The sequence below is a fragment of the Hylaeus volcanicus genome, chromosome 3, assembly GCF_026283585.1.
Source record: "Hylaeus volcanicus isolate JK05 chromosome 3, UHH_iyHylVolc1.0_haploid, whole genome shotgun sequence".
Lineage (NCBI taxonomy): Eukaryota > Metazoa > Arthropoda > Insecta > Hymenoptera > Colletidae > Hylaeus > Hylaeus volcanicus.
Window position 1 is genome coordinate 7,288,752 of NC_071978.1, and position 16,118 is coordinate 7,304,869.

Consider the following 16,118-nt stretch of genomic DNA (forward strand, 5'->3'; position numbering starts at 1 on the left):
TCCATTTCGATGCATAATTTAACGTCTTCTCTCTTGAAACTGCATTAAGCCACCGATTTTTCTTTCAAATCATCCTAGATACGGAATGATTTACCGTTCCTTTATCTGTGCTTGCAGCGGCAGAAAACGTTTTCACCATTCGGAAGCGATTTAGTTGTTGAACCTGCTTCTTAAAGCTTCCATTAGCAATTTAAACCTCGCAGTACCAAAGACGTGGGGAGGACCATTGAATGCCCACGATATTACTACGTAATTCGTGAATTCCAGTCAGAATTATTACTGAAAAAGTTAGATATTGCGCGAAAGTATCTCTTTATACGAAAACATAAATGTTTTATTCTTTCACATAGTGTGTAAAGTTGTTTCAATTAGAAATGTTATTATTATTATTATACTATTATATATATTTATTATTTTGAGGACTTTTTCTAAAACAATCATTTAAAAATTCTATAATAAAACAGTTATATATCGTGTAAAAGCATTTCTGTCTTCGTGAACGTAAATGTTATTCATAGGAATTCGAAAAAAGTTGAAATTGAACTTGGATGTTCTCCCTCGCGTATGCGGGAATGCTGCACGAAAAATGCAATAAAGTAAACTATACAGCAAATCTATGTGTTTTATGTAACAAATATTGTATATGTGTATGGAACATATAGAGACAACTCTCATGTCGGAGTTGCAGTGATCTCAAAAGTGTAAGTGACTGAAATTACTTAAAGTATGTATAACTTGAAATATTTCTGTATTAAATTATTTGTTTGAAATACATTACAAAATTTTTAATGGAATATTTTACTTTGAATCCTCAATTTCCAGTTATGGTTCGGAACATAAAGTTTCTGTAGAGCTTTTATTAGACATTCCAAGTTTTTATTAGGTGGATATAAAGCACTTCCTGCTTGTTAGTCCATGTAACAAAAAGGGCTTGGTATTGTGAGAGTTAAGCACGCCATGTACGCATACATAATTGCATTCGGTAGAGCATGTCAGAATATGGTTATAAATAGTCCAGTCATTCTACACTAACATAGGACATTATGGAAATATTTGTATCAACCTAATTTGTTACATGCCCTTTTACTAAACTGTTACGAATACTGTATTAAATACCCCACGGTTATCGTTTAACGCCACTAACGCCAGTTTTTCATAAATATTTCAGAAACTGTTGAGTTTACTGAAAAATAGATACTATAAAAAGTAAATGTAAAACAATTCTCAACAAAACAGTATTATTTTTGTGTATATTCAATAGTAATTACAAATCTGAGTCCAGAGTTTAGAATTCAATGTTGTGTTTGATGTTATATTGATTACACAAATAAAAATTTCTTTATCTTTATTTATAATAAAAATCATTTTTGCATAAAAAGTAATAATTATAAAAACTGAATATAGAAGTAGAAAGGACTATATTAACAGAAAATACATATATCAATGGAGGCTTGACATTATAAAGCAATTAAATTAAATATCTACCAATCTAAAACCAAGCACAACATTTCATCAAATCCCACCAAATAAAAATATATGCAATTAGGTTGATAAAAATATTTTTCATAATAAAAACCACCAGTTTTGCAGAGTTTCTCTAATTCCGCATCTCCTTTTCACTCAAGAATTCAAGCCCGGACATTTCTCATGTTTTTATCCCATCCAAGTGCCACTGCAATTTCTAACACAATACACGTATAAACGTAATCAAACACAGCCTGGGCTAATACCGGTCCCTTTATACGACCCTGCCAGAGCCTCGTGCGGCTAATGTCGCGATTCCAGCGAGATGAAACAACAAAACGACACGGCACGTTTGGTATAAACAACGCCGTAAAAGCTTCCGCGAACGCGTTGAAATTTTTCGAAGCTTAAGACGAACGCGAAACGAGGTTACGGGGTGCTCTCTTCCGCCACTCGCGAATACCATTCTCGTAAACGAAACGGTTCCTTACACACCCCCGCCGCGTTCGATGACTTGAGGTCTTTACGACCGATTAAGCTCGAGGGGCAAATGCCCGGGTCAGAAGTAATTCACAAGTCGGTTTTAAACTTCCCCATGCACGGGGTGATTTGCATTCGTTTAATGCGTAAAGAATACCGAAGTTTTGTTGCGAAATAGAAATTACCGAGGCGAAAGGAAGTTGCCCGAAGTTTTCGTAGTTTTAAAATCGATAAGTAATGAAAAATTTCGTTACGTATTCGCGAAACGATAAAGTAAAGATAACATCTTCGGCAACTTCGCCAGTGGATATCTTCTAGTAGTTTTAGGAAACGGGAAAATAAAATTATCATTGGAATACTTTATTTTAAGGGGTCGTCGTTCTTTCATGGTTTGCAGTGCTCTCACGTTTCCTGCATTTTTGCGCCGAGGAGAACCTCTGGAAACCAGAAAGACTCAGGATTTTCGAGGCACGCGAGTTGTTGGGTCTTTCGAGAGTTCTGAAGACTTGCAAAAATGTTGGAATATTTGGGGAACCAATACTTATCGACCTCATTCATTACGATTCTTGACTATGAACGTTCTTCGGACTTTATAAATATTATAATTACAGGACTCCTCATAAAGCTTGGCGTTCAACCCTTAGCCAAGAAAAAGTTTTATGGGAAATTATACTTTTTTCATTTCCTTTGTACAGTGTTGCAGCTTTCCCAAATAATGAAATTCATTTATGATGTGTAGATTGATAAAATTTAAAACTGGTTCTCATTCCGATAAATGAATATTTGTATAAAAATCCTTGTCTTTTGTTTTATGGCTAAAAAAAAACTGAACTTAGTAAGCTCTGCTTCTTTGTGCCTATTGAATTGTTTATAACCCAAAAAAATTTTGCAAGGTTCTTATTTTATTTTCCGAAGTACGAATAAACAGCACTTTGCTGTTACTCACCCCCATGGAATATTTAAGGAAGAAAGCATTGGATCGATATCTCGGCTACCGTCGATTCCTATGGAATATTTGCGAGGACTAAGACGAAAATTAGAAATACAATTCGTACGAAATCATGCTGTGTACACTGCAAATTTTTTGTTGTTGAAACGAGATATCGGGCGTAGGTTTATAATTGGCACTCCCCACAAGTATCCTTGCTGGCGAGAACTTTACGATATCATGTAGCTTGTTAGATTTTAATTCAGGTTACCTTATATATTCGCTTCGAGTTTCAGTGCAATCACTTTAATCGTTTCCCCGTGATGCGGTAACAAACAGACAGAGTTGCACTTTATTTATGTAGAAGGTGATCCAGTAAAAGAGGTACAAGAATTTACGGTTAGAAGTGCAGGTTGACACCGCTATACATTTTTTGGTAGGTGTTTTGGAAATCTTTTATGGAAAATTGAAATAGAATTCACTTGAAATAAAGCTTTTCGCTTTTCTTTCCATCGGGATTTTCACGGAAAACTGAAACAAGAAAAACGAACGAAAAACGAACGAAAAACGAGAGATCTATGTTGACTGAATATTCCTTGACTGATTTTACGAACAGTAGACGCGTCTAAATTCTTCGACCTCGTTTTTAGATCACCCTCTATAAATTTTATATTCGTAAAGTATACGGTACCACGAGTGCACTTTGTCAGTGGACACCTTCACTTCTGCACTAGATATTTCGTAAAGAAATATTTCATTTCTCAAGAAATACTGTTTCATAAGTTAAGCCAGTGTTTCTCAAACTTTACCTTGTAACAAACGAAGGAAAAATTTTGGTGGACCTTTTACATTAAAATTAAATTCTAATTTTCTTGTTGCAATACAAATAATGTAACGTTTATTTCAAAACTGTCAATATTAATTTGTACTATCGAAATTTAAGTGAATTGCTAAATTGCAAAGTGAGATTCTAAATTCTTGTGTGCAAGTTTTTTTACTCCTCCTTAGTCGGGGGGGTGGTCCTTTTTTGGTTAAAAAATTCGAAAAGCATTTTTGCTATGAAACGATAGATTGAAGTCTATAGAATACTGCACTATTTCATTCCTGGCGAATTGTAGGAGCCATGAAGGTTTGAAAAGTACAACGCGCAAAAAGAGCAATATACATTAGCACTGTTTGAATAGTTGCCAGTCAGACTTCAAACATGTTTTTCTCGATACCATATTTTTCGTTGAGCCAGGATGAATAGCTTGGACACTAATATTCGAATTGATTTCTTCTTCAAACAGAGCATTCCTTCGTTTTCATAGTATTTTTTTTTTTTATAGTTGAACAATCAGTGAATTTTTCTCCCATAAAGTCGGATTTCTCTAAACACTTCCATTTTGTGGATTTTAATTTTTCATACCTCGTACGATGGCTATATTTAATAAATATTAGATGGACCAGAAAGTAATGTTGTTTTGGCAATTTTAAATGCTTGTTTATCATTCATCAACTCATTGATTTTTATCGATTTGGCATTGAAAATTTGCACACTAGATGGGAAAAGGCTGTTGATAACGAAGACGATAAAATAATTAATTCAAAATATATATTTTTATATAGTTTCCAGTCTACCTAATGATATCGACAGTACTACTCATATTGTTGACGTATAAAAAAATATTTTTCGTATCACGAAATCATATAAAATCAACAGAAAAATCTCCGAACGTGTTCGTTTCGCCCTTCTCCTGAAATAAATTCCTGAACAATGCTTGCTACTCATCTGGAAAAATGATTACCCACTTCAACCGAGCTGCTGCAGCAAAACATGCAAATTCCTTATACTCGATCGCTTCACGTGCAAAGTTTCGTGAAAATGATTTGGAGAGCACTTCGAGTTCCTTGTAAGTCCCCTGGTACTAATTTCCTATGGAGAGCTATTACTCCCCCACTTGGACTCGCTTCTACGCGCGTCATCCACTTGTAGATCGCGCCACGATCACCTCCTTCGCAACATTCAATTAAACTATTTCTGCTTTTATGTAATTAACCGTCTTTTAAGGCTACGACGAGTGGAGACGCGCGGGGAGGATATAGTCTACGGTGAAGGAAGAGAGAGGAAATCGTTGAAGTAATTACTACGTAATGTAATTAGCATGAAAGTAACTGCCTCGGGAACTCGGTTTTCCCTCCTGCAGCGTGAAGAGGCACTTGTGTCCGCGTGCCACGTCGCTGGGACAATTGTAAACAGATATTTCGCGATATTTTCTTTGGCTGGTCCGCGTACGAGGACGCGCAGGCGTCGGCTGGTTGGCGGCAAAGCGTCGGGACGGCCGGCGTTCGCCAGTCAGTTGACGTAGCCGCGTCGTTCACGTAGCAATATGCTCCCAGTTCTCGCGATTTCGGTTTTCTGCATCGTGACATGGGCGTCCGCGCTGAACGATCCGTCACCAGGTAAATCAAGCATACGTAGGATTAGCTGGACTCTTGCGCACCGCTGTTCAGTGAGATTTGACATCACCTTTTCTTTCGGTTGCTATGTGTTGTAGATCGGTTACTCTGTTGATCTAAGACTGGCAGTGTTTGGGAAAAGAATTTTAGAAGAACTGTTTGATAGGATTTCAGGGAAGGATTCCCAAGGAAGTGTTTCATGGGTTCTTAGAAATTTAAGGAAAAATAAGTGACAGTTTACTGAGAAAGATTTTTAAGAAAAGTTACAAGTTCTGGGGAAGGAATTTGTAAAGAATTGTCAGTTGGTTTCTTAGGAAAGAGCTTTGAAGTTTCTTAGGAACTATTCTACATAGAAATGACAGTTCCTTAGGAACGGAAACTCAAATGAAACCTGACAGTTTCTTAGAAGAACGTACTGAAAATATTCTGACTTTCTAAAGAAAGTATCTTTGATGAACTGACAGTTACATACAGAAGAATTCTCAATTAACTGATAGTTTCTAAAAGAAGAATTCTCAGAATTCTTGAAAGTTCTCTATGAATAAAATCCACAAAGGATTGGCGGTTTCTCATGGAATATTCTCAAAGAAGTGACAGTTTGTTTGTAAAGATTTCTTTAAGACCTGACATTTTCCTAAAAAACAATTTACAAGGAATCTTACGAGAGTGCCTGGAAAATTTCTCAAAGAATTAATAATTTTTTACGAAATGAATCTGCTAGAACTGACTGACAATTTCTCAGAAATGGATCGAGAAAGACCCTGTTACCTTGGTATTCTAATTTAACCCCTTGTTAAAGGTTGCACTCAAGACGTTCAGACCTTATCAGAACTGTTTGACAGGCGTCTAGACAAAATTCCCAAACCGACAACTTTTAAGGAAAATAATCTGCTAGGCCTGTTTGACAGTATCTCAGTTAACACATTCGCGACCTGTACCGATCTAATACCAAGTACTGACGAAAATAATAAAATTTTGAAGCTGAACATCGCAAATTTGTATCGTTAGGGCGAAGATAATAATTATAAAATACGTTTTGAAATATCAACGTTGTAAATGTTAAGTGTATAAAATTAAAAGATTTTCATAATTTTTCACAACCAGGAATTGAATTGAAGTGACGTGAGTTCACGTCAGCGGTCGCGAATGTGCTAAGAATCTTCGAAGACCAGTCCTTGTTTTTTTATTCCAATTTGTGCCTTCGTTAAGGATTGCTCCAAGACGTCTACGGCTTATGATCGAGCCCAAACGCAATCAGGGTTTATGTCCAGTGCAATTGTGGAGTTTCGAGCGTGCGGTAGGCTCAACGCGTTCGCGAGAAGGGCAGTTCCACACTATCTGATGCGACAAGTCGTGTCAGCGCTTCGTCATTTCTCTCTGGGATTGTCTTGCGAGGTGTTCCGTTCCGACGATCGTAAACTGACCGCTGATTAGTCTGGTTGCCGAGCAGCGAACGTGGGCGGTTGTAAAGTTCATCTCGAGCAAGAGAAATAGAGGAAGATAAGACCAGTCGCTATTTCTTCATGTGAAATCTACGGTTGGGTATGAGATAGTGACAATATCGCCATGGCAGCCAGTCAGGCGTCTTCGTTTTCCCTCGATGTTTGCTATGCATAATCGTGTCTCGCGTTTCACTCCGACTCGTCAAGTGTTTGAACACGAGACTGTGCTGTGGGATGATCCTTCAGCCTTGTACCGATTTTGGCGTAGGCGAGTACTTTTGCGATTCCCTTCATCCTAATCTTCGGTTTCGCACCAACGAACCAACTCTCGCTAGGCATGCTGCCAACTTGTCTCTTCCTGTTTACTAATTCCCAAACTTCCGCAGCTCATCTTCCCGCACTACATCGTACCGTCGTTCATTAATTACTAATTTATTAACACAACTTCATCGACTGCTCGGTCCTTAATGGCGCCGCGATGCTAATCGTCGTGCGAGCTCTGGTGGTTCTTTCCTTTGGAAGTTTCGTTTACGTGTCTGGTGCATTCTTTTCTTCTTTCCATCTAGGTGTACGTTTTCTCTTTCGATCCGCGACACCTCTTTCCTCCAGATGTATCGTAGATGTATTGTACTTGCAGTGACGTAAAGCTCTTTGCGTTCAACGTTACGCGTGATGAAACAGGTCAAGTACAATTACGCTTGAAGGAGTCTCGTTTCGAACGTCAACGAAATGAATTTATCGATATAAGATTCTCCGTATGTCTTTTCTTCCTGTCCTTCATGGTTAACGTCACTGTACTCTCAGTGTATTCGTAGTGTATATTCGTTTTACATCTTTTATATATTTTAAGTTTTTTGTTTTATTTTGACATATTGTATTTCGTGCTCTGCGTAATTGCTACTTATTATTTTTTTAATACATATATTCGAAATGTGCTTTTTCAGAAATTTGTTTCTGTTGCAAAAATCTTAATTCCATTTAAATAGCATCATATTTTCTAATTCATACTGTTTATATATCGTTTAAAATTTACAATGTATAAATATGATATTTAAGATTAAACTTTCTAATAAGTATATAAAATCACCATGCGCAATTGCTATTTTTATACAATTTCCGTACCCCATAATTTTTAATCTACTCTGGCTAAGACCTCCGTCTCGTGTCAAATTCCATTTTTCATTTCGTTCCCTACCCTTAACTTCCTCTAATCTCGTACCATAATTCTTACCAACAGCAATTTTTTCAAACATATTTATTCCCCGTTCAGTTTGTACGGTCCGCAAATTATTATACGTCGGTACCCAAACCAACAGCCGACTCGCCTGATAAAGTATTGAACCGTGCTCTGCGTATGCCACGATTGCTTATTCCGTTTGTCCCGCGGAGTTAAGCGCAAAAATAAATTCGTGGGCGGCGGGGAGGTTTCTCGTTTCAGGGGTACCTTTGCCGTTTCCACCACTTCTCGCGAAAAATAGAAACGCTCGTCCGTTGTACGCGTGATAGAACTCGAGAGCGCCGATCGAAATCTTATCAGTCTCGCCGGATCTCTTTAATCGCCACCCCCGTTTTACTGCTTCGTATATAGTTGCATAAAATCCGCGTTAGTCTGGACTCGCGCACGACGTCGACGTCGCGAGATTGTGTTGTAAATTTAGCCTCACACCCCCCCCCCCCCCCCCTCACCCATCGATCCCAGAGCGATCGTGCCCGTTCGCGAAACTGTCTCTCGTTTAACATTTTCGGTGATCGACTTTCTAATCACGCGAGAATCCGTGTAGGGAAAGGGTACATAAATTACGCCACCCGAAAGAATTAGAGGCTTGAGTATCTGGACGAGTCTCGGGGCATGAATGAAATATTCGGAACGAAGGAGCAATTAGGTGCTGGAGTATTTTTGTAGTAGCGTCCTTGTACATTTCAAGTCGGATATAAAGTTATTTTTGTTGGCGATTCTGTGGTTATTATGACTGCATAGATTGTTTAAGGAAGTGCTCGAAATTGCTAATCTTGTATCTTAATGAGATGCGGATAGGTAAAAAGGATTTATAATAGAATCACTTTTAAATAGGGAAAATGTTGTTGACGGACCTGGTGATAAGAAAAATGGTGGTAATATTGATCGTACTGCCATTTATACAGGGTGCAACGAAAATGTTCCGAGTCTTTTGTCAGTCGTGCGTTGGTGGATACAATTAGGGTGACTGGAATATGGATTGAATGAGTGTGCAGTTAATGCAGTATATTCTGTGTAATGTATGAGCTGTTTATGAGCTGAAATTAATTACTAGGAATTTTAAAGCATCGTTTTTTTCCTTTTATGTTTTATCTATAAATATGTACACAAACACGTCCATCTGTACCCACAAATAACACATCGATCGACACCGAACAAATAATCAAACTATTTTGTATTTAATACTTCCGATGGTTTAGTGAAGGTATATCCCGAAAGCGCACACGCTCCATGCGCCATAGTCGGATCAGAATCAATTGTCCACTCAATACCACTGATGGGTCATCCCCATCATACCGTTCGCTATTTTATCGCCCAACGCAGGTTGTTCGAAAAGTTTCGAAGTTCTAGGAAACGAAAAGTTTTTACTGCAAAACAAGTTATTCCACTTCTCGGGGAATCTTGTGTCTCTATACACAATTGCATCTGAAGGAACCACTCCTGGATCCTGTTACTCTGCTTCCTTTGACGCTGAGACTAGCTTTTCCCAAATTGAAACAACTGTGCCTTGAGGACACTAGAAGTGGCATCCCTTCAACTTTTCATGGTTCGTGTCACCTTGTATGCAGATAATAACCAATTATCGTGCCCATTTGCTTTTGACGCAGGTTTTTAATTTCTTAGTATTCTCCTAGTAATTACGTCTAATTGCCAATGACACAGGACGTTGAGTGTTTCTTCTAAATTCTATACTGGATGAGTGATTACTGATTTATTCCAAAGTATCTTAATTTAGTCGTCATTCACGTTTAAATACCCCGCATTAGGCTCACCCGACCACTTGCGAACAGTCTCTTCAGCCGAACCATTGTTTTCCTAAATAGCACTTTCTTAGCCTCGGTCTTCAAAAGGGTACAAATTACTGGCGATTTAATTAATCTCATCTTCACATTTCAACGGTTGTATATAGGTTGGGTTTGCATAAACCTATCAAGTTTTAAAAGTTTGTGTCAAGTACTTTGACTTCAAAAACATCATGAAACCTGCCTCCAAACTGAATTAAAAAAGCGTGTACCTCCTTGAAGCTCGTATTTATTTCAAGTTCCTAGTCAAAAGCATAGAATATTTTTAAACCGAACGTAATCTCGCCCATATCCCAAGACACTAATCACAGAATGCTCTTTGAGGCTTATCCATGACCGCGCAAGTTCCCAATGGCTACTGGAAATCGTCACGAACTTTCCAGACGACCCCCGGCGTATATATCACAACACGATCAACTACCGGGTGTCTTTGTGGGCTCCTAGACAGCACTAACTCCGCAGTCCGATGGTTCGGTTTATTGTGCGATCGCCATCTCCAGTTCATTACGTGGCAGAGCAGGACGAGCTTAGAATCGCGGCAAGGTACATTCAAATGGAAACGCGCGAAGTCGGCATTGTGCCACCTGCGCTCTTTCTTTCCTTACCCTTCCGTGGCCACCCCAACACCCACCCGCCAAGTCCGATCCTCGCGCCCACCCCGCGCAGCACGAACCATGGCAAGTATAAATTATCACGGCGGAAGTTAGTCCAACGAACTCTCCTTATCCTTTCGCGTGATAATAATTACTCTCTCTTTCTCGGCCGGTCGGGTGGAAATAGGTTCTTTAGTCGTCTGACGGGACACTTCGTAGATCGTGCTGGAGATCCCTCGTTTATTCGCGCTGGAACGATTATTTCTGCGTCTATCGGAGGGGTTGGGCGCAGCCACTGGTTCGCGATTTAAATAGCAAATTCGAACACGACGATCGAACCAGTTTTTGGGCCGTTCACGAGGAAAACGTCGAGATAGAATGGCAGGGAGACAAGGTATATTTCGCTTTTCTTAAATTTTCAAATCAGTTGCTCGGGGAGTATGTCGAGAGAAAAGGCGCTGCGCTTGTTATGTATGTATTCATACGGAGGCAAGGAAAAACCCGAGAGAAGGAAATGGGGGATACTGCGAGTTCTGCATTATTAGCTTATGCGTCGCTCTAGAGCCTGGGTAAGAGACTTGAGAAGTTGAACGACTCTAGAGCGATGTAACATACACAATACAAATAAACTGCTGTTAGTTGTTTTATGTGTGTAAAGACTGAATCCTCGCTTCTACAATAGTTCGTTTTCAAATCAATATTTCATATTCTATAATACTTTCAATTTAAATTGGTATTAGTTAGTTTTATCAAACTGTTTATCGATTACTCGATTGACAAAAATTTGAATTTGAATCATATCGGGCAATCGAACACATTTCAGAATAAATTACTATACATTTGCTTTATTCGTTCGAATATAATTCTACCCATTTTTGCTATTATGTCGTTACTACGTTAACAATGTTATCAGGACATTTAATTTCTACATTATTGTTAGTTTTCTTTTAGATCAATATTGCTCTGAACATTTCATTCTCGTATCTTTATCAGTTTTTTTTTTACTGCACCAACATTGCATTAAAGTACATATTCGCTGAATCGCCGCCATTATATCTCGATATCGTATAGATATGTACATCTTCCTGTAAGTATCCACCCGGTTAACTTTTATGGGATACCTGTCCATTACATTCGTATAGAATCTAATGGAGGATACTTCAACAAATAATAGACCGTTTAAGTATTAAATGGGGAGCTCCAGTTTTATAAGAAGAAGTCCGCAAGCATAACCGCAGCAACCCAGCACATGGTCGGGTGTAATGTTACCTATTTGGAACTTGAAGTCCAAAGAAGCGTCTTCGTTTCAAAGTTGAATACAATTACATGGATTTCATTTATTTCTACTTTATTTAACGACGTGATATAGTAAAATAAATGAAAATCTGCTAATATAACGAATATTCTTACAATAAACTATATTGTTTGAAAGAATTTGTTACCTCTGAAGAAAGACTAAAACCAGAAACGTTGTTGGATACAAATATCGTTCTACTCGGTACCAATGAACATAAACATTGCAGACCTGATACCTTTTTACACTTTGTTGCTATTTTAGTACGGAGATTAGATATGGCGTACCAGTTTTGCAAGAACAAATTCGTAAGCAATTTCGCAGCCACCCAATACCGAGTCTGTTGGGTAGAATAGTCACGCAGGGAAACGGAGTTGCAAAGAAGTGTTTCGATTTCAGGGTTAAATCGAATTCCATAGATTTCGCAGCAAATTGCGTCGAAAGTTACTGCGTTCGGAACGGAGCCAAGCTAGAAACGCATAAGCATAAAATTGAAAGGATAACCGGAACAACGGCGAGCGGTGGATGCTCACGAATTAGGGGCCACTGAGATACGCCGCCGCTATTATGCACACCTTGCGGTGTAAACGGCCAGGCTAATGACTTAGCACCGAATTATCGCGCGTCGCTCGACGTCCCCGTAAATCTACCGTTTTGGCTTCTCCCTAATTGCGCGAACCTTATTACCCGAATTAGTTACGAATTTGCTAACCCCCCGCAAGAGGAAGCCGGTTCAATTAGAACGAACAACAGCGGGGAATCTGGAGCCTGGGGGGATGCTATATGTTCTACTACTTTTAATCTTTTTAACACTATGTGTTAGAATATCTGTCAGGCATTTAGAACCAACCATAGTACCAGGCTTACGAGCAAGTAATCATTTGGAGAGTTAATATGCTTAATTGTAGCGAACGTAAAAGAATAATTGAAACATCGGAAATGCTTGAATTTGTAGATGAAAATTGTCGAACGATCGGACACATATAATGTATCACTATAGCGAGAAGATATCAATTTTCATGCTGAATATGAAATAGAATTACTAATACAATTACATTTTTCTTATTAGAATGTATCGATTTTCATATTATGCCATACGAGTATAATATTATATGTCAAATCAGGTAAACATTTTAGAAACTGCTACAACGCGAATGATAGATAAACTAATATGTAAACGAGAGAAGATATACGGAACGAACAGCAATATTAAATTTAATATTGGATTTAATTCGAATAAATACACCTAGTATTTTAGATGTTGAATTTGTTGATGTGTACCTTAGAGCGCGTTGATCCGCACCTTACAGCAACATCGTTAAGTCGATCCATGTTGACAAACGCGGATCGACTTTACGATGTTGCTGTAAGGTACGGAAATTCCCTAAGTTGTATCTATGTGTGTGTGCATGCTGGCTTTTATTTGCTTTACGTCTGAGGAGTGGTTTATCGGAAAACCAAGACATTCGTTTGGTGACTTCTGTGTGTCTGTATGAAACATTGATGTCATTCAGTTTTGTAACCATTCTTTTGGTTTTCAGGAGTGGTTTATTAAAAAAGTTAATTCAGAGACTTTCATGTATAAAAATTCTGTATCTCGGCAGGAGTGATTCCTTAAAAAATGAAACAAATTCTACATATTTGAATGTATTTATTCATATAAAGAATTTTCCAAAAGAGGCTTCACGATTTTGCTTTTTTAAATAACAAAATTCGCTTCTCAACATAGTCATGATGGACACTTAAACATCATCATCTATCACAGCCAATTCTAATCACTCCTCCTTTAAATTAAAATTTAAAAAATCGTACATGTATCCCGTACTATTCGCCTTTGATCAGAAACCAGAATCCTACAATCCTCTTTTCGAGAAACCTTTACATCGGTCCCTTTATATCGCCATGAGTGGTCCATCAGAGGATTGCGAAAGAACGCTAACTTCTATATATGGTAGATGCCATTAAAACATTTCAATAAATTTCACGAACGTAGGTAGGAGGCAGATATTGACACAGGTTGCGTCATATTTTGTTTCGTAACGAAGAGTTACGCGGTGAGGCGGAGTACGTTACTAGGAAAGTTCAGCGACAACGTTGCCGCTTTTTTCCCTTTTGATTCGGTTCAATTTACCACAGCGTCGACGATTTCTATCGGATCATCGCGTTTTTAGCCGCGTCACATCGGAAAGCGACGATGAACGAGACTGATGAGCTACGCGATTTCCGCGATCCACGATGAAAGTAAAAAGAAGCCGCGGCGCGAGCGTTCCTCGCGAATATTTTTATTAGACAGGTGCGACGGGATAATCCAGATGAACGCGTTCCATGCATTATTCAGCCGTGAGATTTCCCATCGGTGTTTACGATTTACGACCGTGTATTTACATTTGTACTTATATTCGTCCCTTAGTATTTGTGACATAAAAACCCCCGTCTTTTTTTTTCACTCCTTCCTGTGTTTTCCTTTCTTGCGGCACTCTTCGAAAGTGTGTACTTTAATCTGGTTAACCCTCCATTGCGCGATGAGCCCAATTGGGAATACGAAAGAAAACAATGCTTGTGGGGGACATTTTACAGGATTTGCATGTGGTGCTTTCGTGTGGGGATTTCTATTAGCTGGAAGGATTCAGTTAGGGATTACTTAGTTGGATCATCGATTAATTTATGGGGATGTAAATAGTTGAAAAATAATTTCCTTTTATGAAGGTGAAATCAAATTTATGCTATGGAGAGTTAGAGGTGACACCTTGTCAGGTATCAATGTGATATCAAAGATGTCACGTTAAAAAGATGTAGAAACAGTTATCCACCCCCTATATTTTACTAATAGAAAGCTAGTTTTTATTAGCATAGTATACTTTTAATAAATTTGAGATATTTTTGTTAACTTTTAAATGGTATATAAAAATAATTCGTGAAAATGAATTCAATGCAACGGTTCTAAAATTGATGAAATATTTTGTATACGCTTTAGATAACCAATCTTAAGAATAAAAGTGATCATGTAAATACGCATGTGCACATTCGTCCTAAGCATTATATAAATACTTTTCGTTTACTTAATTATTTTAAATAATTGCTGGAATTAATTTCCATCTCTAATAATAATATTGCCCCGCATTGAAATATTATGGTACTGTTAATACAAACATTTCCATTTCATCCTCGGGTAACTGTAACGGACAAGCACGTTACAGATTCTCTAAGTCGATGGTTGGAAATCTACTTTTGGCAGAACATCGTCTTTGAGGAAAGGTTTCTCCATAGAGACGCTGAGCTTCTCTGCAGTTTCTATTAGCCTGGCCACACGTGTACTTCTACTCCAAGGAGCTATAAAAGAATACCCTTGAGTGATGTTCACGATGAGAGAAATCTGTCCTTCCGCTTATAAATTGCGTTTTCGTGGCATTAATCCTATTAACCATTACTCTAATTCGTATGGAATTGGAACTAGTGGTGAAATAATCGTTTTTGCTAGTAAAACGTGCAATTTAAATATTTATCGTACTTGGAACAAAAAGATGACGTTAAATGGAAATAACGTATTCGAAATTGACAATTTCAACAAAGAAAGAATTTCTGCGTTCCATGTTCATGTATAGTCATTACATACTACATCGATTGCTTTTTCCCAGAGATACGTAAAATTCTTATCCAGATAAAACATTCAAATGATGAATGAAAGCTATATCATTTACTACTCACAAAATAAAAATTACAATTTAAACTAGAGGGTAAAATACCTCGCAGGGAAGGAATAGAAATTAACACTTCAGCTGAATAAACATCATGTATAAATTTCATTCATCACCTGTTCGAACATAATTTTGCCTACATCTCTCCTCCATGACAACATAATTCAGGTAAAATTACCACCGGTGTAAGTAATTATTAACTTTTTTTTCTAGATTTTTTGAGTATTCAAACACTCGTCAGTTATCTTTATCCTCGAGACAAACACGCTACATTCGCAAACTTGGCCACCCGTTTCAGTTATATTGCGCATACAAATTTCGTGCATCTACCAATCAATGTGACACCTTGTTCATGGAGTGACGTTGATGTACACGCGTCATGGTTTTCCAATTCTTCCAATGACGTGGCTGAAAGCCAAGGATGAGACGTTTAAATGAATTGCGCCATCGATTCCAACGAGCGGACTGTCGACGATTTGATTCGTTGATTACACACACCGGCGACTGGTGTTTGATTTATCGCGTATTCCGAGTTATTAGACGGCGGTCATTCGTGATCGACGCGAGGGTGCATATTTCATTAGGGGCTGGCGGAGCGCGTGCCCGCCACTCTGTTATCCACTTCTTTCATCCTCGTCGACGTTGTTCCTTTTTCCATGGACATCACAGGCGCGATACGTGCTCTTCTTTTCCGCAGAACGACACTTTCAAACGATGTAAATTAGTTTAGGCGGAAATATGGGG

The 16,118-nt window shown here is 38.3% G+C and overlaps 1 protein-coding gene across 2 annotated transcripts in view; it reads left to right on the plus strand.

Annotated features, from left to right (window-relative positions):
- The first annotated feature begins 5,209 nt into the window (after positions 1-5,209).
- Positions 5,210-16,118, plus strand: part of LOC128874129 (lachesin-like) — a 152,838-nt gene continuing 141,929 nt past the window's right edge. For both annotated transcript variants that reach the window (XM_054118488.1, XM_054118489.1), the window contains exon 1: positions 5,210-5,314. In XM_054118488.1, coding sequence (XP_053974463.1) covers positions 5,242-5,314 — 73 coding nt within the window. In that variant the 5' untranslated portion in view covers positions 5,210-5,241. The remainder of the gene's footprint in view (positions 5,315-16,118) is intronic.